The 25,139-nt window shown below is 36.0% G+C and overlaps 1 protein-coding gene across 1 annotated transcript; it reads right to left on the bottom strand.

Annotated features, from left to right (window-relative positions):
* Positions 1-1,018: 1,018 nt before the first annotated feature.
* LOC107567752 (centromere protein W-like) lies at positions 1,019-14,394 on the bottom strand. The gene is made up of 3 exons (XM_016253491.1): positions 14,144-14,394; positions 3,752-3,865; positions 1,019-1,456 (listed from the first exon to the last, which is right to left on the bottom strand). The coding sequence occupies exons 1-3, from the start codon at positions 14,228-14,230 to the stop codon at positions 1,430-1,432; spliced, it is 228 nt and encodes a 75-aa protein (XP_016108977.1). The 5' UTR covers positions 14,231-14,394; the 3' UTR covers positions 1,019-1,429.
* Between the last annotated feature and the right edge of the window lie 10,745 nt (positions 14,395-25,139).

The raw sequence follows: 25,139 nt of genomic DNA, 5'->3' as shown, positions 1-25,139 counted from the left end.
AGGTTCTGGAGAACATTATACTGTTATCTACAGACAACTCTTCTCAAAACTCAAAGGCGGGCAGAAAGTACAAACACTACGCTGCTCAATCCCTGGCAGCTCAATTAATTCTGACAGAAGGATTAGAGGAGGGTGACTCCCAGGTCATGTGATCATCGGTGGTATACACCCGAAAAGCGAGACCCAAACATTTACTTTCCATTGGTCCTGGGGTCAGGCCCTTTGATCCCACACAACATGGGCAAGAAGCATGGAGCAGATGCAAGCACAGTACTGACTGACACCTGAGGTGATCAGTTAGTGACACTCCATACATTACCATTCAATATTCTGGGGTCAGTAAGATGTTTTTCTTTTCTTTACTTCATCATGTGACACTGAAGACTGGAGTAATGGCTGCTAACATTTCAGTTTTGCATCACAGGAATAAATGACATTTTAAAATGTAATTGTATAATGTCACATCATGTAAAGTACCACATACAAAGTTTAAACTTACCACTGAGAAACATCCTGATCAAGTCTAGCTTGCGATGGAGTTTCTGGTTGAGCGACTGCATCGGTATAATCCTCGGACTCGGGCTCGAATTGATTAGGCAATATCGATGCCAATTTTGTAACCTTATAGCATCTTTTTTTACAAGTAACCCTCCAGAGCAAAAAAAATGTATAGGACAATATTAGGACACTTTAAAATAGCATATGACCTGCTCTTTAATTTTGCACTGATTTACTCATTTTTAAGATGATTTTAAGGTGCCCTGGCCATGTTCTTAACAGAGTTTATGTATTTTCTTATAGGTCAGTCAGATATTAGTAATTAAATTTGAAATAAAAATGATTATCTCATTACAAGACATCCATCTGATACTGAGTCAACACAGGAAAGTGAAATATCATCTGAGTGAACCTGCTTTTGTGAGCAAGTGAAAGATAATGGTCCCAATGTTGTCGATGGCTGAGAGCCAAATATCTTGTTGCTTTACAGAGCGAGGAAAGAAACACTGCACGGTTACTCAATCATGTTTTACCCAAGTTAAGTGGTACAAATTGTTTATTAACAGGTATTAAGACATAATACGATCCAAAGAGAAGAGGGACACGTGTGTTGCTTTAGATATCTGAACTAGATACTGTCCATCATATATGATTTACACACAAAGAGAAGCAAAAGTTCAACAGTCTTGAAGAGAAATTGATCGTGGATCACAGCCTAATAATGGGCCCAATGCTGAGACAAGGCAACATAAATTCAATTGTAGACGTAAAAGTTCTAAGTAAAGAAAACAAGTAAAATGTTCATCTTCTACAGTCCATATCTGTTGTGTGCTCTATACCGTAGCTCACACATAATGAAGACTTTAAGTACATTTTAGGTCACAGGGTGAACGCTGTTGAACAAATAAAGGGGTGGGATGGGGAGCTCCCGTCATCCTCGTGTGCTCTTTAACAGTTTCTGTAACAACAAAGGGAAGAAATACAATTATTTAGATCACCATTGACACGTGACGTGAAGGGATAATCACTGGCATGCGAGCAATAGCCACAGTGTATTTATTTCATTTTTGTATTTTAAAAAGGACTCTTGCATGTGCAATGTCAATTTACAGTAGTTATGCTTCCTATATGCGCATATATATATATATATATATATATATATATATATATATATATATAGTGTTATTACAGTGAAATTGTAAAATTGTGATTTACAGTGAAACTAAAAATGCACTTTATGTACAAAAGGTTGCTGACCCCTGATTTACAGAAACTACTAATAGCCTATATCGTTTAGAAACACCCAGTTTCTCAGTTATGCCCTTTTTTTTCCCCACTCAAATTCCCATTTACCATGGCAGAGCTCTAGATTAAACACCTGTTTTTTTTCAAAGGCAGCCATGCCGAACCAGTCTGCGCCTGAACTCTGTAAAGCATGTAATTCCTAACATGTTTAGTTGTGACAAGCCATCATGACTACGCTCTTGATTTGGAACAAGCATAGCATATTTCATGCCCCTGCTGCTTAAGTGCATCTGTACAAGGAGCACTCTGCACACAATTACATCTTAATCAAATAAGCTGCCTGTCCTCGTGAAAATAAATGCAGCACGATGACTAGCACGAAAACTGGCCGGATCTCTGTTCAGTGTTATTGTGACTCATTTGATGTGTTGCCCCATTCAGATCTATAGCGCTGGAGAAAATATCCATCAAAGGGGTGGCTGCAAGATGATGTAGCCGGATTCTGGCTGCAATACGAGTGTGTTCGTTTGCTGCCTTAATTCCTTTTTCAGGTCATGCAGGGCATGAGCCTCAAAACAATAGATGAATAAATAAATAAAAATCACAGGAGATTCAGCTGGGCCTAATCTACAGTAAAACACCATCTAAACTAGATCTAACAGCAATCAACACAGCAACTCTGCCAAAGCATGGATTGCATTTATGATTAAACTTCAGACACATGCTTTCATTCCTGAATATTTAGTCTGTTAAAAAAAAAAGTGGATTGCCAAGGATTCACTCACTTCAGTGAATGCCACAAAGCCTGTCAAGCACATGTCTGGGTCAATAATTGTTTTTTTTTCTTTCAGAATTTGGGTTGAACCGCTTAAATTTGTCAAGAAAACAATGTGTAAGTGGAAAAAGTTCGAATGGTCCTAAATTTAGGCCTCCATTCCTTATGGAAAATATAATATCTTTTTTTGACCTGGACATGATCGGGTGACTGGGAGTGTGTTTTTGTACGGTTTTATTCTAATTATTTTAAAAACAAAATTCCATGCACTCCAGCATGGTATTTAAAGTCATAATAGAATCTATCATAATCAGCACAGGGTGCACACAGCTGCCAATTTCTTTCCATTTGTGAGCACCGATATGAACTCATCCAGTCTCACTCTAAAAAACAGGCTGCACCATTAACAAACTGGACCTGGAGATAAGCTGCCATTCACCTAATGTAGCTCTTGGCAGTTCACTAATGAACAAATTGATTGCTGTAACACATACTGTTGAGATGATCAATAGAGAGTCCATGGGTGACATCTGCTAACAATGCAGCCAGATTATATTAATATCCATTGGAAACCTAACCCAGCCAATCTCAGGTACCCACTGTGCTTGTTAGAGAACATCACTGCCTCAACACTTTGTTGGACCTCAGGCTAAAACAAATCAACTGAAGCGTAAAGGAGGGAAGTTGGAAGTACATTTGGTCTGATAGTTTAAAAGTGCATGGACCAGAGATAAAAACAAGTCACTTTCTATCCTTACAAAATAATAAACATAACTAAATGTGTACATGAGAGACCATACTGTCCAGAACAAAAGGTTCTAAAACAAAAGGAAAGCAGAATATTTTGTCCATAGGATCATGTTCACTTGATTTAGGGGAAAATAAAGATATACGGCGTGCACATTTAAAGACAATTTTAACAGTCATGCCTTGTAACATATTTAACAATGACCAAAAATAACTATAAATACTTCAAAATGCTTCAGAATAATTAATATAATGTAATAAAATTAATATTCTTAATAATAAATCTTAATATGAATATTAATTATATAATAAATCTACTATATAAATGTATAATATTGATTTTTGCAGAGCAAAAATAAAATATGTAAATATTTTCAGCTACTTGATATTGCTTGAAAGCTTTAGTTTCTACATAGAGCTACGTTGAGCTAATGCAGTTTAGAGGCCTCTTTTAATTAGCTTAATTATTATGGTGGTGTTGGATACCTTCGCAACAGCTCGGATGTGGTGAACTTTGATGGTTGCCGATTTCTCCTCAAAGGCCTTCACCCTGGACTCCTCCGCTAGACGATGCAGGACAACCAAGATGTTGAGCTGGGCCTGTGGACACAAGAGAAAAACCAATTAGTTATTTAGCTGACAGAGACCATACCCTTGGAGCAATCTAGAGCATGTGAATGGAATACACTGCTAACAACTATTAAGTGCTAATTAATTGTAAATCAGAAATGTATTAAATAATGTTTGCAGAATTTCCAGACTGCAAATTATTGCACAAATTACTTGGGTTTATTACTCAAGATAAACACGCAAAGGCAGAAAACATATCAGTTTCCTTTAACCAAAAACCCTACAAAACTAAGCCAGAGCTAAAAAGAACCACAATGCTTAAGTGATGGACAACCATGTAATTATTTCAAGAGGCTCTTAGTAACTTGGTGCACAAAAGGACAAACGCTTGGAGTCAAGAGGACTACCAGTTTTGAGCGACTCAAGTGAACATCATACTCCGTTGTTCCACTAGGTGTAGCATGCAGAGTTATAACCCTATACCTGTGCATGGATCAACAGATAAGTGCTGCCGTAAAGGAGGATTATGTTACAGGAACTGCTAGGCAGATCCAGGAGGGGGGGCAAAGAAAGACAAATCTTCCAGCCCTCCCCAAAGACATGGATCCTTGTGCAACCTTGTCGGATTAGACCAGGAAATAGTTTCATTTTCAGCACTTCATCTGTCTTTGCCCATTTTGTCACGAGATACTGAACGGAGCTCTGCACTTGTGGATGGATTTCAGACCAGCCTTGAGCTCAAATTAAGTTTACATATTTAAAATCACCACCACTTGTGCTGGAACATGTGCTAACATGACAACATTGTATAAAACATACTCAATATGAACAATATGAATCAATGAAATAAAAACACAGAGAAAGCTAGTTCAATGTACAGATGTGTCTGGTGTAATGCAGATATGAAGTCATTCTCTTGTCTGAGGATATTTCCATCATCATTTAAACCGTTTAGGTGGTTCTGAATCAAATAGCCATAACCATGTGTATGAATATTCATTATTCATGCATAATGAGATGCTTTTGAGGGTGCATCACAATCTGCCATTACTTTCTCCCAAGTCTATATATCATTCAGTACATTTCACTATCTCAACTTCAAGGGCATATTCACATTGTTCTAATCTAAACTGTAGCATTTTTTTTTTCATGACAACATCTCTTCTGATAAACCAATAACTAGATTAATTTTACGACTACTAACTGATAAATGGCTGATATTATAAATCTTTACTACTTACTAAAAAAAGAAGAAAACAAAAACCTAAAATAGTTTCTATATTAATATGAATTTAGATACCAACTTGTTACGTGTCCTATTTACAAATCTATTATCTATTGCCATCTATTCAAAGGGATATAAATAGCTAAATATTAAAACAGGCAATTAAACATTCACTGTCAACAATAAACAGCCAGTATCTGCCAATATATATTACAAACGTTTTTGATTCTCTAACTGGCAGTCTGACAACAAACTATTTTTGATGCTGTACCTTTAAGACTCCTAACGTAAAAAATTTATAACCGCATATTGATGTTTGCTGGCCTGTTTTTACAGCTTAGTTTTTATAAATTGAATAAGTGGACTGGGGAAGGAGCTTTGTGTTGTGAACGTTCTTAAAATGCCCCTATTATGTAATTTTTACGGTTTCTAATATTGTTTTGGAAGTCTCCTACAGGATTACATGAATGCAAGGTCAAAAACGCTTTCGTTTTCTCAGAATATGCATTTAATATTAACTCATTTTCTGCTCTGTTCTGATTGGTCAGATGGCCTAGTCTGTTGTGATTGGTCTACGGCGTACAGCGTGTGCCGGAAACGATACGCCTATTTCAATAGTTCTGTATTTTGAACTATCTATAGAAACATTTATTATTTATAGGGTTGGGTATCATTTGAATTTTATCGATTCCGATTCCAATAAGATAAAAAAAATCCATTAAACAAATTTTAAGTCAAACATTTAGATGTCAAACATATTTATTCGGTTTTATGTCTATGGTTTTATCAAAAAAATACCACAGAAAAAAACAACTAGACTAATATAAATTTCAAACATTAAATTGTTAAAGACAAGTAAACAAATTAATTAGCAATAGCATAAATACATAAAACTGAACAAATGTCAGGTACAGACAAAACACTGTAGTTTTCTTTTCATAAATAAAATATTGATTAATCCTCATTAAATTTACGGTCAGTTAATGATTTTCTTTTGTTCTTTGAATGATAGGCAGCACGTTTATTAGACGGCTGTCTCTTTAACACCGAACACACACAGATCTAAAAATACTGTTAGACATGAAAGGACAAACGCTTGGAGTCAAGAGGACTACCAGTTTTGAGCGACTCAAGTGAACATCATACTCCGTTGTTCCACTAGGTGTAGCATGCAGAGTTATAACCCTATACCTGTGCATGGATCAACAGATAAGTGCTGCCGTAAAGGAGGATTATGTTACAGGAACTGCTAGGCAGATCCAGGAGGGGGGGCAAAGAAAGACAAATCTTCCAGCCCTCCCCAAAGACATGGATCCTTGTGCAACCTTGTCGGATTAGACCAGGAAATAGTTTCATTTTCAGCACTTCATCTGTCTTTGCCCATTTTGTCACGAGATACTGAACGGAGCTCTGCACTTGTGGATGGATTTCAGACCAGCCTTGAGCTCAAATTAAGTTTACATATTTAAAATCACCACCACTTGTGCTGGAACATGTGCTAACATGACAACATTGTATAAAACATACTCAATATGAACAATATGAATCAATGAAATAAAAACACAGAGAAAGCTAGTTCAATGTACAGATGTGTCTGGTGTAATGCAGATATGAAGTCATTCTCTTGTCTGAGGATATTTCCATCATCATTTAAACCGTTTAGGTGGTTCTGAATCAAATAGCCATAACCATGTGTATGAATATTCATTATTCATGCATAATGAGATGCTTTTGAGGGTGCATCACAATCTGCCATTACTTTCTCCCAAGTCTATATATCATTCAGTACATTTCACTATCTCAACTTCAAGGGCATATTCACATTGTTCTAATCTAAACTGTAGCATTTTTTTTTTCATGACAACATCTCTTCTGATAAACCAATAACTAGATTAATTTTACGACTACTAACTGATAAATGGCTGATATTATAAATCTTTACTACTTACTAAAAAAAGAAGAAAACAAAAACCTAAAATAGTTTCTATATTAATATGAATTTAGATACCAACTTGTTACGTGTCCTATTTACAAATCTATTATCTATTGCCATCTATTCATAAATAGCTAAATAGCTAAATATTAAAACAGGCAATTAAACATTCACTGTCAACAATAAACAGCCAGTATCTGCCAATAAAACATTTTTACATTTTTGATTCTCTAACTGGCAGTCTGACAACAAACTATTTTTGATGCTGTACCTTTAAGACTCCTAACGTAAAAAATTTATAACCGCATATTGATGTTTGCTGGCCTGTTTTTACAGCTTAGTTTTTATAAATTGAATAAGTGGACTGGGGAAGGAGCTTTGTGTTGTGAACGTTCTTAAAATGCCCCTATTATGTCATTTTTACGGTTTCTAATATTGTTTTGGAAGTCTCCTACAGGATTACATGAATGCAAGGTCAAAAACGCTTTCGTTTTCTCAGAATATGCATTTAATATTAACTCATTTTCTGCTCTGTTCTGATTGGTCAGATGGCCTAGTCTGTTGTGATTGGTCTACGGCGTACAGCGTGTGCCGGAAACGATACGCCTATTTCAATAGTTCTGTATTTTGAACTATCTATAGAAACATTTATTATTTATAGGGTTGGGTATCATTTGAATTTTATCGATTCCGATTCCAATAAGATAAAAAAAAATCCATTAAACAAATTAAGTCAAACATTTAGATGTCAAACATATTTATTCGGTTTTATGTCTATGGTTTTATCAAAAAAATACCACAGAAAAAAACAACTAGACTAATATAAATTTCAAACATTAAATTGTTAAAGACAAGTAAACAAATTAATTAGCAATAGCATAAATACATAAAACTGAACAAATGTCAGGTACAGACAAAACACTGTAGTTTTCTTTTCATAAATAAAATATTGATTAATCCTCATTAAATTTACGGTCAGTTAATGATTTTCTTTTGTTCTTTGAATGATAGGCAGCACGTTTATTAGACGGCTGTCTCTTTAACACCGAACACACACAGATCTAAAAATACTGTTAGACATGCGTTTTCTTTCTCATCCGTTTACGTTCACTAAAGACAAAAAAAAATGGCTGTGTTTATGATGATATACTGACGTATTTCGTGCATACTGGTCGATAAATGTAAAAGAGAAGTCAGTTCTGGCCCGGAACAACCTTTGTGGAAATGCACGGAACAATTCGAGAACAGACACAGGTCGGGAACCTGCATCGGGACCACTGTTCTCTGTGCTCGCGCTTCAGATGTGTGCGCTGCATGCAAACAGTGTGCAAGTCCTTTCCCTTCCTGCACTTAAATAGTTTAAAAATCACATTAAAATGCGAACGCGGGAATCGTTAAGCAGAATCGAAATGCACATGTCTTATCGAATACCCGATTATTGGAAATTTGGAACCGGTTCTCGATACCCAACCCTAATTATTTATCATATTTACAGGTTGTGATTCAGTGGAGCAGCTGGTCCAAATAAACAGGATACTGATCCATCTTTCTTTTTTGTGAATCCCACATTGAACTCCCTGAGATTAGAGAAGCAGTGGTCAGTAGAATGGCGTGTTTGTGGGCAGGGTCAAGTTGTTCACAGCCAGCCAATGTAGAACATAGGCGCGCATTATGCAAATGTGTTACCCCGTGACGTGTAGCCATCACGGAAGTGGGATTCTAATTACTAACGACTCGTTTCAACTGTTCAGAGTTGATTCTTTATTTTGGGAGAAAAACTTTATTTATCGTGCACTTTCAGCTTTACAACTTTGCCAATCGTTTACATTCACATACAGCTACATTACACACTGCATGAAAGGCAATATTTGAAATTGGCATAACAACAGGGGCACTTTAATATTCCTAATAACAAACTTTCTTGCACATTCACCTCCACTGTGGTCTGCACGGTGTACCGCTACAAGCTGCTATATGAAGAAAGTTCTGTATATTAAAGTTCTGCACTTTTTCTCTGTCTAAACACACATACACAACTGAAACAAGTGACCACATCCGCTGAACCATATCCAGCTAGTTTTCCTAAATATTTCAGCTGAAAAAAAGGCAGTGCTCCTTGTGCATCAACACAACGCCATTTGGATGTAATTTAAATCTATTAATACCTCATTTTCATAATTGTGGGTCATCTCTGGGGCGTCTGAATACTTCTCCAACAGCTGGTCTTGAGAGTGTTTTTCGAAAAGGAAACTGAGAATCCCATGTAGGCTTCCCCTGTGCCAGAGGCTTTGCCAAAACATAACAACCGGGCTGAACTGATTACAGCAGAGGTCGTCTCTGCTGCCTTGCTCAGACACGGAACGCACATGATGGAATCCTCACCAAGGGCAGAGGAGTGCAGAGAAAACCGGTCTGCTTCAGGATCATTAAAGAGAGTCTGCACCTTCTGCTTCAGAGTGTGCAGTGCAGACTTAGACTGTCCTGTGATCTGTCCAAATGTCACCATGGCCTTGTATCAGAAAGTGTAACTAGAGTAACTAGAACTGGATTAACATTTCCTGAAGGAAATCCCTTTGCTTAGACTGTAGAAAAAGAAAATTGTTACAGCTTCAAGAAAGTGTAAGTTTCAAGGCTAGTTCACACTGCACCATTAAACACCAGAAAAGTTAACAACACTCTTGATACAACAAAACCAACAGCCACTGATGTTTATTGGCCTTTAGGCCTTCCTGGAGCTCAAACAGAAGAGCATGGCACTAGTATGCAGGTTCAATTGCTAGGGAATCGAACCAACCAACTAAATTGTGCCAACTAAACTAATACATTTTGTCTACATAATATCTCAAATCAATCACCAAATCAATTTTGGCCATCACAGCATTAGAATTTACTGGACAAAAAAAATTGATCTTCATTTTGAGATTTGCTGAAAATTAAAGCGATCATTAGATGCCAATGTATGTAATATAGGATAAATGTAAAAAATATAAAGACTGAGCATGCACAATTTAATCCACAATTTAGTATACAAATGAATGCAAGAAAGACCAGCAACATTAATAAATTCTAACAACGCAAGATTTTCACATTTCTGAAAAGGTACAAATTCAAAACATTCACCTCACCAGACTCAGACCAGGATTTGCAATTATCATTTCTTAAATAAACACTTCTGAACAGCCTGCAACCACCAATTTCAACTCAGGAACCCATCATCCAATTAAAGTATACAAGCCAGGCACAACTTCTAATGACCTGGTGTGAAAATGCCAGGAGCTCTTGGCCTGGGCCGCCAAAACAGCCCCTTGATTTTCTATACTTTCCCAGGGATTCTTAACACCAAGGAGGAAACGTTGCTGTCGGGGGTCAAGAGTGGGTCTATGATTTGGGGGGAGATCTAGAAAAAGAAAACAGACACTTTTTCACAGCTTCCTTGCAGGATGCAGCTGATTATTTTCGTGTTCAATCAACCATCAAATGCAACGAAAAATCCCAGTTCGGCAGAGGGAACAAAGCGCTGTCTTAAGCCACTGCTCCACCCGGCAGGACGCACTTATAAAGCAGGAGAGATGAAATAGTATGACTGGGATAATCTCACAAACTGTTTCTGAGCTTACAGAGTAAGATCTGACGCAGGAGACAGGAAACATGAGTCTCAGCACTTTTGATATAGCGCAGAATAGTTAAGGAAAAAGCCGTCAAGGAGATTGTCATGCTATACTGGAAATCTGGATCAAACGTTTCTGAGGAAATTGAACATGTACTATTCCTGTTATTGTTTTACAGTTCAAAATCAGTGTTCTGGGTGTAAACACCTCTGTTTCTCATTTGATATTTTGACATCTACTTTACCAGTCTATTTAAGTTACCTAAGGCTTAAAATTACCTCTGAAAATGAAATATTTGCCGTACAAATAATTTTCTTTCTGAACTGTTTTTGCATATGACTTAAATTTCAGTCTGTTTCTCATGAAAACACAAGGCTATCAAATGGCTTCAGAAGACTTGTAATATAGACTCAGATTTGAAGTGTCTAAAGATTTAGAAGGATTCATAGTCCATACATTGAATGACTCGTAGTCATTGAAGTCTTTGGTGCGATTCATTAAAAGAACAGTTTTGTAAGAGTCATTTGTTTGTGAATCAGACTACACTGGTCAGGCTGTGTGCTTGCTTTTGAGTAAAGCAAAGAAATAATAATTGGAATTATTGTGCGTGTTTATCTTATCACATCCAGTTCAGAATGTAATCACATTGTTTTTCTCTGAAGCTATAGATTCAGTGTTGGAAATACTTGTAACTGTCAGTCTACAACCAGAGAACTAAGATTAATGGTTCCATCTGAAAGCCAAAACACAATCATAGCTTGCACAATTACAAGCAGACTCATTCATGATGTGATGCATAAGGCAAAGTGTGAAGGGCCTTATTAGGATTTTTGTTATTAAAAGCACAGGAAACCAGATGAAACTGGTACATATTCATAGGAAGGTGAATTATTTTAAAAAAAATTTTTAAAAAGCCTCTCTTTCATTTTTTTCCCCCCTGTATTTTCCTTTTAATTTAATGGCTGGATTAGACCCCTGTAAAGCAGAGCACCTTTTAGGCGGCTTTTACATCCCCACCTCCAGTCTCCATAAAGAAAGACCAGCTGCAATGGACCATTAATTAGGACCCTGTTGCACAGACATCCTACACACACACACACATATACACACACACAGCATAACCAACTATGTACAGCGCCCCTCAACTTAAAACAACGGATAATTCCCCAATTCCCATGGAAAACTCTAGGCAAACTTGCCGAAAGGCAAACCTCAATCAACCTAAACCACTGGAGTCCACCTTTGAAAACTGAAGTTCCTTTTAATCATCTTAAGCTATGAAGTGGTCAGTATCAAGCAATCAAAGAGGCAGCATGCGACACTGCCATACATCTAATGCATGTAACAACATTTACAGTGGCCAGTCTGGCCACTTCATGTGATGATGCATAAAACAAATTGGTTTAATCAGTGCAGCTTGGATATAAAACATTAAACAAATGTAAACACATCTGCTAAGTTAAAAGGAACACTCCACTATTTTTGAAAATAGGCTCATTTTCCAACTCCCCTAGAGTTAAACAGTTGAGTTTTACCGTTTTCGAATACATTCAGCCAATCTCTGGGTCTGGCGCTAGCACTTTTACCTGCAGCTTAGCATAAATCATTGAATCTGATCAGACCGTTAGCATCTCGCTCAAAAATGAATGACCAAAGAGTTTTTATATTTTTCTCTATTTAAAACTCTTCTGTAGTTACATCGTGTACTAAGACCGACGGAAAATGAAAAGTTGCGATTTTCTAGGCCGATATGGCTAGAGAATAGTTCCGAGCCATATCGGCCTAGAAAATCGCAACTTTTCATTTTCCGTCGGTCTTAGTACACAATGTAACTACAGAAGAGTCAAGTTTTAAATAGGAAAAATATAGAAACTATTTTTATTTAAGGAACTTCAGTTTTCAAAAGGGGACTCCAGTGGTTTAGGTTGATTGAGGTTTGCCTTTCGGCAAGTTTGCCTAGCATTTTCCATGGGACTCTCTCTTTTGAGAGACAACATCTTTATTTATCATGCACTTTTTTGATTAACAACTTTGCAGAATGTTTTCATTTAAGGATAGCTAGGTTATAAACGGCAAATGATCTGCTCTTTAAAATAAAACCGACTTCAAAAAAGTCACAACATGGTGGTTTTTATTGGTTTTATTGGCTTGTCCGCCCATTTGTGGTTTCCTGATCCTAGAATTAGGTATTTTCCTAAGTGACAAGAATTTACACTGGTAGCAAACAAATCATTACCGTCTGAGCCATAGTCTCAGTTATTGAAAATGCACTGACATATGGTTCCAATGGAGACAATGTGCATTTGAATATAGATGCAGCCTGCAATCATGTTACAGCTCAGTTCCACATAATAATAATAATAATAATAATTATTATAATGAAAAAACCCAGACAAAAAGCTTTAGAAACAAGTTATAAATAGCTTATGTAGAGTGGCTGGTGAGAGACAGGCAGTGCTTCTTGATTTTTGTATAATAATGCAAATAAGCAGTAAAATGTATCAGACAAAGTTACATTAAACATTTCAATTCACCTCGATATGAAAAGCCTACTACTAAGCCTACTATTAAAGCCTACTACTGGCACTAAATCTTTTCATCAATAATTGTAACCAAAGTTAAAATGCATTATAATATTTGCAGACTCCTGGTTACATGTGAAATTGGTTGTTTGTCATATGGTTTAATGTTTTGTACCTTCTAAAGGTGTAACAAGGAATAGATAGAATTATTATAACTGTGGTTAAAATTATCCATGAGGTCCAACAATGCAATATAAAGTGCATCACAAGGCATACTTATAATGCACCACATATTATAGGCTTCAAGTACTGAGGGGAGCTCTAAAAATATGCAACCTGGCCATATTGCATTATAATGTTCATATAGGGTCTTATTAATCGCATATAATTTAAAAAAGAAAAAAGTTGTGTATCTACATTGTGCTACAAAAATAAATAAAGTAAAATTAAGATCTTGCTCCGTCAAAATAACAGAACATTCAAAGAAAAAATATTTTCTTAAAAAAAAAAAAAAACTTTTTTAAGTGTATGAAATAACACGTTCTTGCATTTTTCTTCCAATTCTAAGCTTTCACATCGGTTGAGATGTGTTCATTGTAATATGTAATGTTAGAAGCATGTTTTTAATCTTTTAAAGTTCACAAGCCAACAAAAAACTATTCCCTGCCTGAGCCTGATGAAAACCTATGGATGTGTCTTAAAACCTACTGATCTCCCTGCCTAGACAGCATTTCTGTGCTTCATATGGGCGTTTAAAACGTTCAAAATGCTGTCTATGTAGGCTGCTTATTAGGTTTTGAGACACAAACCAAACATCAAACATCCATCTCCGTAAATCTGACGTAGCTTAACTCACATAAGAAACCGGCAATATTCTGACTAACGTTACACAACAACTGAATAACAGTACACATATCATTTGACAGCTAAACTGTTATCTGATTAATCTGAAAGCATAATTTCATGTAAATATGACGCGCGTTTGTGGAAAACCGTTGTGGTTCATTTTCATTAACTCACCATCAACTCTGCGTTTTTTCCTATCCGTATATTAGTGTTCTTCTTCATATGGAGCTTCAGGGCTGCTCTCGGTGCTTTCTTTGACATGTTTTGGTTGCTTGAACGCGTTAGTTTATGGTTTTGAAGATTGAAAATAAAACTCTCGATTTTCTTTGTATTCAAAATCCCGCGCGTTCCACTACCGGCTCCTAATGATGACGTATAAAGCGCTCATTGGTTCCTCTCGCCAGCACGTGGTTTGTGCGTATCGCTTTGTGGGTGAGATTGTGTGGATCACTTGAAAGTTATGAATCTTTATAGTTCTTTGAAAGTTTAGAATGCAATTCAGGGTTTTATATTAGAAATAATAGCAAAATACTTTTTATTTTATTAATCTGGTCCTGTTTTGGTTTAATGATGTTACACAAGTGTAAACAAGCAAGTCTTGTTTTAACTTTTTTGTTAAAGATAGGCTATAAAACGTTTAATTTCTTCCATAGGTATTATGAATATTTAATTTGTCAACTTTGAGAATGCTTTTTACTCAAATAATTGCAAATCATATATATATATGTGTGTATTGTTTGATAGACAATATTGCTGTAGCTTGAAAAAATTGCTAGTAATGCTACTAAAAATAATACCAACAATGCATACCAAGAAATGAACGATATAAAGCACAATACAATAAAATAGTATAAAATAAACATTCAACAAGATATACAAATGCATTTGTAGACCAGACTTTCCTTCTTTTTCAGGTGTAGGTTACTTTCTGTGAGTTTGTGTGTGTGTCCCCAGAGCTTACAAAATGTAAAACAGCTGCAAAGCATTTGTTGAATTAAAAATAAATTAATATACAAGATGGAGCTGAACCATTGCCAGAACTTTGAGTCCACTTTAATGGCATATGTTTTATGGTTTCTATTAATTGCTCTGGGCTTTGGTATTTGGCTGAGTTTAAAATGAAACAGAGTAGCTCCCAGCTTTATTCATCTTATTCACTATAAAACGTATAAACTCGACCCACTCATTTTACTCCATCCTCACTACAGTTTTTTAATACACATATGAAAGCATGGTCATGACATTACTCACCTTTAACTGATGGGTTTCATTTACAGATTGCAGGAATCTTTTGGATCAAGACATTTTAAGAATCAAATACACAATGGGACATTTTTAGCTGCAGGGATCTTGTTATTACATGGATAAGTAAGTGCATAAGTAATTTCACACAGAACAAGATCCAAAATCACAAATATCTAACTGAATATGTGCCATATTTAATATGAGAGTTTAAAAAAAAGTATATTGTTCCCAAGTGCTTGAAACATTATCAGTATGTACATTTGAATATTGCCATTGGTTCACACTGGCTATAGTCACACATCAACCTCAAAACTATTGTGGAATATTTGTTGAAAAGAAAGCTTTATCACATTCCTCTTCACACACAGCTACTAACACCACCATTTCCATATCTTATTGTAGCAGGTCCAACCATTCCATTTCCTACATTCATCTTGTGAAGTAGAGTCTCATTCACAGAAAGCTGTGCAGTTATGGTGATGAGTTCTCATTCAGTTTACTCCTCCACACTGCAGCCTTTGTAAGGTAAGAGTATGAACCAGACACATGTTTCAATGGCTGACAGACATAATGCTACACAAATACAGACTGTCACCGGTGAAATACTTCAGTTTTAGATGTGTTCTGCATTCAGTCCAAACCACTTAAGAAGCCACAGATTTATAATATTAGGTGGATATCACTGTTTTGGTAAATCAAGCAATGAGGACAGATGGATCAAGAGGTCTTAGAAGGGGTCGTATATTAGGACGAGTGAACTTAACTTGTCCAAACATTGTCCCAATGTGCATCCAATTCATCAGCTCCTCAGTCAGTGATAGGAACTCGCTGACAATGAATGCTACCTAAGAAGGTGCATCTGTGTTGCGCTGTTCAGTATATATGTAAAGCAAACACAGAGGGTCAACAGAACAAGTAATGGAGGTCATGAAATTGTTTTATCATAGCTGAGTCCTACTGAAAGTCCTACTGAATCCAGTGTTTGAAGTTTTGCCACAATGGCTACAGAAGTAGCCTAGTAATTTAAACCAGAGCAAATTGATTATAAATCTTCAGAGAGCCTTTAAGTGCTTTGTTGCAAGACTTTGATAAAGAACAAGCTTTTTGAAACAGGTGGTCAACAGATATTACCTTAAGATAAATTACAATTCTGTACAGATATGACTAAATGTGCATATAAACACCCAAATGTCTACCATTCAAAGCTTTTCCATTCAAATTGATGTTAGTGCACAGAACCAGACAATTTTCAATTTTTAAAGATCAATGCATCAAATTGTAGGCAACCTGGGAGGTATTTGAGTTTATTAATAAAAAATAAAAAAAAAATCAAAGAAAGGTGTTTCATCATATCTGATTTGGCTGAAATAACTAATAATCCAGATTGCAACCAACTATCTCAAAGGCTCCAAAAATACATTTTCCTGGAAAAACTGAAGAAAACGGAGTTGGGACCTCCAGCATTGATTTTCAACTTAAAACAGGTGCATAAATGCTGCAGTACGTCACACACATTTGCAGGCGAAACGTGTGTGACGAGTGGGGGTGGGGGCAGGGCCGAGAGCCGTGGGAACGGAGCGAGGCCAGTGGAGTAAGTGATAATACATGACACCTGCGCCACTCACCGGTCTCGAGTCCCACGGAGGAGCTCCGGAAGGATAAAAGGAGGAGTGACGACAGTGTTGGATTCCCACGGCTCTCGGCCCCGCCCCCACTGGTCACAACGTGTTAAGGGTTTTCTCAGCTCCTGCTGAATGTCATAACACCTTGGTAAATATGCTTCACATATGGATTTGTGAACAGATGCAAAGTAAGCACTGCAATATGTCCTCACTATGCACAATACGTATTTAATATTTGAATAGGAATTTCAATAAATATTTAATTGTAAATATTTAATATTTTTTCATTTGGTATACACTTTTATCCAAATCTGTTACATTTCATCAGTATACTATGGAAGTCTTGTTCTAAAAGAAAAAAAAAAAAACGAAAAAGGTAATTGTGACTTTTTATCATACAATGTGGACTTTCTTAATTCTGAGATATAAAATCTACTTACATTTTAAATGAGTTTTAAATATAGAAATAACTTATGTGTCTGCTTGTCCTGTAAGATGAAAAGAACATCATCCAGCTTCTTCATGGAAGATGATGAGATTAATAACCTTGACCACATTGTAGGCAACTGAAACTCATTCTATATGATTAAAGAAAATCACATGTTGGCACATGTAGCTCCGGTGAAGATAACGTAGAAAGTCATGTTCCATGGGGGGAAGGAGCTGGGCAGAAGTCCATTTCATCAGAATCATAATTTGCTTAGAAAATATCACGTGTTCTGCAACACACATGATGTTAAATAATATATACTGTTCAAAAGTTTGGGGTCAGGAAGATTTAAGGAAAAACTGGAGTAATGGCTGCTGAAAATTTAGCTTTGAGTAATGTATTCACAGTAATGAATTACATTTTAAAATACATTAAAAAAGCATTTATTTTAAATTTTAATAATATTTCACAGAATGACATAAAAGAGCAAATAAAAATAAATAAGCTTTCAGGGATATTTAGTTCTGATTGGTCAGTTTCTGCATTCAAGCATGGTAAGGGACTCACATGTTACTGTGCTCTCCATGTGGAAATTTTTTCTTCTCTTTTCAGACCATCGTGCTCATTCAGCATGAGTCTCATCCCTGCAGAAGAAAAACATAACACTTCATAACACTGACAGAAACATATTTTTCGCCCTGGCTTCTTGTCTCAGTTTAAATTATGAACCTGTCGGCGAGTATTTCCACACATCAGCATTATACCTCTGATTATACTGTTATGCTTTAACACATATATGGAACCGCAGGACAATGTCATGACAATACTGATGAGCTGCTTTGATTGCTTTGTCAATGTCTGTCTCCTACATCTCTGTGCTTATTTAACCAGCATTGTCATGCCTCTGATCCAAGGAGTTCACAAGAGCAATCACTTGTGAAAGTGAGAATTTGAGAGTGAGTGTACGCAAAAGCGGAAATAGTAAAGAGAGAGAGGGGGAGTTTGTTTGCATTCCCACTTTATGTTTATGTCCACTGCGGTACGTTGCATGACGGCAGGACTGACTGAAGCCGTGTGAACGGGGGACACTGGAATGCCCTGCATTTACCGTGACAAATATCAACAAGATTATGGATTAAACAGGGCAGCAAACTGACTCTAACTGAAGAAAAACAAAGAGACTACTGGAAAATGTACCATTTGTTATGGGAATGAAGCAGCAGTTATGTTAAAAGATGCAGGCAACCATGCACGGGGTTAATGTATTTGGTGTAATTGGTGATTCTTCATTAAGGGCTCTTTTGCCTATTTAAAATCTTGGAAAATGTAATATTTTTTAAACTAATCATACATGTTAAAACATTAATTTCATGTCCTGGAATAAAGATCTGATTGTTGAATACATTCAAATGGATTTTGGTATCAAATGCAGAAATTTCCTGCAACACAAAAAATCCTGCAAAAAAAAAATTCTAAAATATTCATAATTAATTATAACTAGTTATGATTAATTATTCATATTTCCCATGAGCTGATTCGTTACAATATTATACATTTTAAATATAATATTATATTATAATTGTAAACACCAATTGTTAAATAATTTAAATTCTAAATAATAAAAAGTGTAAAGCTTAAAAAAAATTATTTATTTATTTTCCTTTAAAATCATCTTCAAGGAGAAAACATTCTCCTAATTGTTGAATCACTCATATAAAGATCAATATTACTACTCTGAATATGCATATAAACACCCCAATATCTAACATCCAAAGCTTTTTCACTGAAATTGATACTACTGCATATAACCAGACATTTCCCATTTTTAAAGCTTGTGCATCAAAGTTTCCAAATTTTTTAGGCATTTTCTCTTTAAGTCACCATACTTGGCCACACACCCTTCCCTTCCCTTCCCTTCCACCTCCCACCTCCCAATCATCTTCAGGGACAAAAAAATTCCCCTAATTGTAAAATTACCCATAAACATTAATATTGTGCTTTCTGGAAATTCAAGCCAGACATGCTACAGAAAAAAGAATGTTTTTTCCCTCCAAATGTCCACATCTATGCTTCTACTGACCATTAATCCATCCTCTCTCACTCATTCGTTTTCTCTCCCTCCTGGGTGTGGATCTTTGGAGTGACTTACACTCCTTTCTCACTTCATATGGTTTGTTATCTGATGACATTCCTGGGTGTCAGCGATACAGTGTATATTCCAACTAGCTTACTGTCTTATCAGAACATCACAAGCTCCCACTACTGTCTTCCAGCACTGCATGACTGCAGCGTTTCATCATATGGTGCTAGGCCTCAACCACTTTAGAAACATTAAAATACAGGCTATTTCTTGTGCATAGTCTGTCCTCATTCACTCACCCTCATGTCATTACAATCCTGTATTATTTTCTCTATTCCTGGAAGCACAGAATAAGTGCATTGTTGGGTGAAATACTCATTTAATTCTGACTAAGGAAATGCATTTACCACCCTAAAATCTTTTGCACAGAGAAAGTATATGCATTAAAAAAGGAAAACATGAACAGGCCTAACTGCTCAAGCAAACCCAAAGCAGCACAATATCTGTCAAGCCAAGAAGGTCAAAGGTCAAGAGAGGTGTGATCAGAGCAAACAGCAAATAAAATTGATTTACGCCACCTTTTCAGAGTGGACTCAACTATATAAAACTGTCCAAACTTGAGTTACCACCCCTGTGCAATGAACACCCACAAACATCCACAAATACACATTTTCTCACTGTTCTCCCTTCTATGGTCCTCCCTGAACTCAGGAGACAAGGGAAAGTTCATGCTAATTTTTATGAGCAGCAAGCTAGAAAACTGAGTTTCCATTTTTTAAATGGAATATATATATATTTACTTTTTTTGGTATATTCACTGAATCAATTATAATGGTTTCTGGATTAACTAATTAAAGATAAGCATTAGGTGTTTTTGTTATAATAAATGGTTTATTTTTATTCATTCAACTGGTGTTTCATTCTAAACTCGAATGACTTTCATTGATGTAATTAAAATAATTGAATGAGTGAAGAAACGTTTTTGAGTTCTCTATTCATCATCACCAAGAATCCTAAAATAAAAAGTTTCACGGTTCTCATAAAAATATTAATTCACACAACTGTTTTCAACATTGATAATAATAATAATAATAATAATAATAATACATTTTTACTTGTACAGCAAATCAGCATATAATAATGATTTCTGAAGAATTTTGTAATACTGAAGACTGGAGTAATGATGCTGAAAATTCACAGAAATAAAACATTTTGAAATATACTAAAATAGAAAACAGTTATTGTAATATTATTTAACAATAATATTAGAGCTTTGGTCAGCATAAGACACTAATTGGCATATCGTTTTTTTTTTCAATTATATGAATTAACAGTATCAAAAGGTATCAGAATTGTTAAATTACCATGCCTAACAAGCCAAGCAAGAATGTTTGTGTGGTGTGTGTGTGAAACCGGTCGGCTGTGCCATTCTCCGGAGTCTTGTGTAAGAACGCATCTCGCTGTGCTGAGGGGGCAGTGCTCAGGGAGTGCAGCGCTTATGTTATCAGGCTGATGCTGCGCCGAGACCCTCAGATAACAATACAGCCACACTCTTCCCTCCCATCAACAAGCCCTGTCTGAATCCAATGAACCCCAGGGCACCAGGGTGACGGGGCATGGAGGGTGCACGCACACAAGCTGACACACACAAACGCATATAGAAAAGCATTCAAACTAGGGTTAGCCATTTTAGTTATTTTGCCTAGGTATTACTCACCAGATAAATCATTTGAGTACTCTTTGTGAGTAATTGCATCTTGAGGTTTTTTTAAATATTGTTGTGAGACTGTTGACAAACACACATACTGTCTAACCAGGCTAATGTATAAATATTTGCATTTTGTTTGACTTTGGTAAAACCACGCTGTAATAAATAAATAAAATAATTGTCTTACCTATTCAAGTACTCTTTGCGAGTAATCGCATCTCACTATTTTTTTACATTTTGTTGTGAGACTACGTTTGTTAACACAAATCATACTTTCTAACCAGGCTAATGTGCAAATCTTTGCACTATGCTTGACCTTAACCATGCTGTAAATAATAAATAAATGTCTTACCTATACAAGTACTCTTTTGTGAGTAATCACATCTCGACATTTTTAATATATTGTTGTGAGAATCTGTTTGCAAACACAGGCTAATGTACAAATCTTTGCACTCTTGATTTTGGTAAACCATGCTGTAAAAAAGGATAAATAAATAATAATGGAGGCCTACAGCAACTCTGAAGCAGTTGCAGGAATTTATGACAAAGAGTGGTCATGGTGTGCATGTGACAACAATATCACAAATTCTCCAGAAATGTGGTTTGTATGGGAGGGTTGCAAGAAAAAAGCCACTCCTCAAGAAAGGTCACAGGCAGTCACAACTGAGCTTTGCCAAAACGGACCTTTAAGATTCTGAGGCAGATGAAAATAAAATTGAATTATTTGGCCTCAACACCAAACTATATGTCTGGCGGAAATCCAATACAGCTCACCATGCAAATAACAGCATTCCTACAGTAAAGCATGGAGGTGGTGATATCCTGTTCTGGGGGTGTTTCTCTGCATCAGCGACTGGAGCAATCGTCAGGATAGAAGGAAAAATGGATGGAGCAAAATACTGTCAAATTCTTGAGGAAAATCTGCGTCTCTCTGCCAGAAAGTTGTCAATGGGAAGAAGGTTTACCTTCCAACATGACAATGACCCAAAGCACACAGCAGAACTGAGCACACAGTGGTTGAAGGAGAAAAAGGTGAATGTCCTTGCATGGCCTAGTCAGAGCCCAGTCTTAAACCCCACTGAATATCTGTGGAATGACTTGAAGACTGCACTCCACAAATGGTCACCATCAAATTTAACTGAATTTGAGCAGTTCTGCAAAGAAGAGTTGGCAAATATTGCAAAGTCTAATGTGCAAAGTTAAGTAGAAACATATCCCAACAGACTAAAGCTGTAATTAAAGCAAAAGGTGGTTGAAAAATAAAAACACTGACACAAGGGGATGATCCTTTTTCCAACTCAGTGATTATGTTTTTTCATTTATTTTTTTTCCTGACATGTTGGTGTTATATCTTTCATTTGAATGTTAAAAAGTAAAAACAGCTGGATAAAACAAAAAATGTCCGTCTTCATTTCAGGCTGCAAAGCAACAAAATGTGATTATTTTAAAGGGGGTGATTCTTTTCTATACCCATTGTATCTAATCAGGCTAATGTGACTTTGGTAAAACCATGCTGTAAATAAATAAATAAATAATAGTCTTACCTATTCAAATACTCTTTACGAGTAATCACAGCTCGTTGTTTTTAAAATATTGTTGAGACTTTGTTGGCAAACACACTTCACAAATCACACTTTCGAACCAGGCAAATACGCAAATCCGTGCACTCTTCTCAACTAAAAATTAAGAAATAAAAAATGCATCCACCAGTCTGGCTCTATAAGCCATGAGATCTCCCACTGACAAGAATGCATGTGCAGTGATGCATGGCGCCTTCTGTTAGCTTAACAGTTTGTTTTACTCTCAGGTTCACTGACCTCAGCCTGTGAACATATGAGTGTACAGAGCTAAGATGCCTCTCATGCCTGGAGTCCCCCCACTCTCTCTCTTTTACTGGTGTCTTAGGGTATTTCCTCATCTGACATGTTTCCATTGTGCTAGATCTTATCTTTACTGACCATCGGACACCAGATATTGCGGCGTCCGGACGCCTTGCATGTTCTTCTTACGCATGCTTCTCACAACCCAGTGGATGTAAAACAGAGCGATCACCCATGGGTTTAAATCTGCATGGTTAATAAATCCTCCCTCTCGGTAATTCATTCTCTGACTTGCCACAGGGGAAGTGAAATTAAGCAGATGCAAGTAGTTTTTCATGGTTAGAGAGCTACTGATTCTGACACCACTCTGCTCTGGTGTGAGTGCTACATCTGGATGAGCCCTTGTCAGCTATGGAGGACAAAATTCTTTCAAATACCAAGGAAGGAAACACAATTGGAGTAGATTTTGTTAAACTCAAAGGCAAAAAATCCAGACTTTCCTATAGTAAAAGGTAATACAAATGCTTGTGACTTCTGTACTAATGTTTCATGTATGGTGCGGTGTGGTTCCGTACCCAAATGAAAAGAGGAGATACCTGGAGCTCTGTCCCACTGATCCACACTTGTGTCCCCATGGGGGAAAGGTGATCCCGGAGATTAGGCTGGTGTTGGTTCAAGCTGGTTCTGGAGACACAGACAGGGTCTGTCACCCTGCCAGAGCCTCGAGTCATTCAGAGGTGAATGCTGCTGGAAAAGAGGATGAGGAGGAGAAGAGGACAGACACAAGAGGAGGTGAGGGTTGTAGAGGTCACAGCAGGGAATTATGGGTGATGAGTAACAGAGAGACCCGATTAAGTTGGTCATTAATTTCAGATAGAAATAGGATAGGACTCTGAGAATGACTGCGAATAGAAAGAATAAAATGTTATGTTGGCATACACACTACCAGACATGCACATACCCATTTTTTTTCTCTCCACATTTTATAAAAATAGCTAAGTCATTAAAACTAATAAATAAAAACTGGAAGTTTAAAGGGACTCATAAAATTTAAATTAAGTTAAAGATTAAATAAAAAAATTAATAAAATAGACCTAAATTATACTTAAATTAAAATAAAAAAAACATCTTTATTGTTCATTAAAGCAAATGTCACATACCCATTGCCGTTTGCTTTATATTCACCTTGATTATAATGAAAAACTTTTTTGGACTTGTATTGGGCAGAATGTATCGATTTGGTAGACTTGTGAATCACTGTTCTTGGTTGTTGTTGTTGTATAATGGTGTCTTGCCTTAGACCACTGTCAAATATTGGTGTCAAAATGAAAATAAATCCTTTTGAAAGTGGAATATTTTTATTACTGTTTCATGAAGAAAATGTATAATCTACACTACAGCTCAAAAGTTTAGGGTCAACTGACTTTTTTTTTTTTTTAAGAAATACTTTTACATTGAAGTAACAGTAAAGTAATTTATAATGTTACTAAAGATTTCTGTTTCAAATAAATGTTGTTCTTTTGAATCTTCTGTTCATCAAAGAATCCTTTAAAAGGTTTCCGCAAAAATAGCCTATTAAAATGTTCTCAACATGATGATGATAATAATAAACATTTTTCCTGAGCAGCAAATCAACATATTACAGGATCATGTGACACTGAAGACTGGACTAATGATGCTAAAAATTCAGCTTTGCATCACAGAAATAAATTACATTTTAAAATATATTCAAATAGTAAACAGCTATATTTAATTTTAATAATATTTCACAACATTTACCAAAATACATGTACTGTAATTTTGATCAAATAAATGTAGCTTTGGTGAGCAGGAGACTTCTTTTAAAAGCCTTAATAAAAATCGACCAATTCTAAATTTTTAAATGGTTGGGTAAACGACATATTTTGAAGAATCTTTATGCAGATCTTTTTCTTGTTTCCTGTACACTGAAAAAAAAAATGATACTACATTTTTTTAAGGCAAGTGGTTGCAAACAATTTATTTTAGCTACATTTAATAAAAAATATTTGAAAGTTAGTCAACTAAATTTGTTTATTTAAATATAGCTAAAATAAATTGATTGCAACCACTTACCTTAAACATTTTGTAAATTCAATTAATCATTTTTTTCAGTGTAAACAGACAGACGCAGCATCAAGATTCCTGTGAAGCATGTTTCTGTTGTGTCTGTCTAACTTCATTTCTGCAGAAACTAAATCTTAATGAAAACACAGTGAAACCCAAAGTCGTTTTCATATTGTACAG

This window comes from Sinocyclocheilus grahami, unplaced genomic scaffold, assembly GCF_001515645.1.
Source record: "Sinocyclocheilus grahami isolate Dianchi unplaced genomic scaffold, SAMN03320097.WGS_v1.1 scaffold1186.1, whole genome shotgun sequence".
In the NCBI taxonomy this organism is placed as follows: Eukaryota; Metazoa; Chordata; class Actinopteri; order Cypriniformes; family Cyprinidae; genus Sinocyclocheilus; species Sinocyclocheilus grahami.
This window is presented reverse-complemented; position numbering and strand designations above follow the sequence as displayed.

What these genes read in the sequence shown, in the direction of transcription:
- LOC107567752 (XM_016253491.1), bottom strand. Translation starts at nt 14,230, where the DNA reads ATGTCAAAGAAAGCACCGAGAGCAGCCCTGAAGCTCCATATGAAGAAG. An exon ending in GAAAAAACGCAGAGTTGATG is followed by an intron (nt 3,866 to 14,143) that starts GTGAGTTAATGA and finishes TTGTGTCCACAG; the next exon opens with GCCCAGCTCAACATCTTGGT. An exon ending in ACATCCGAGCTGTTGCGAAG is followed by an intron (nt 1,457 to 3,751) that starts GTATCCAACACC and finishes TTGTTGTTACAG; the next exon opens with AAACTGTTAAAGAGCACACG.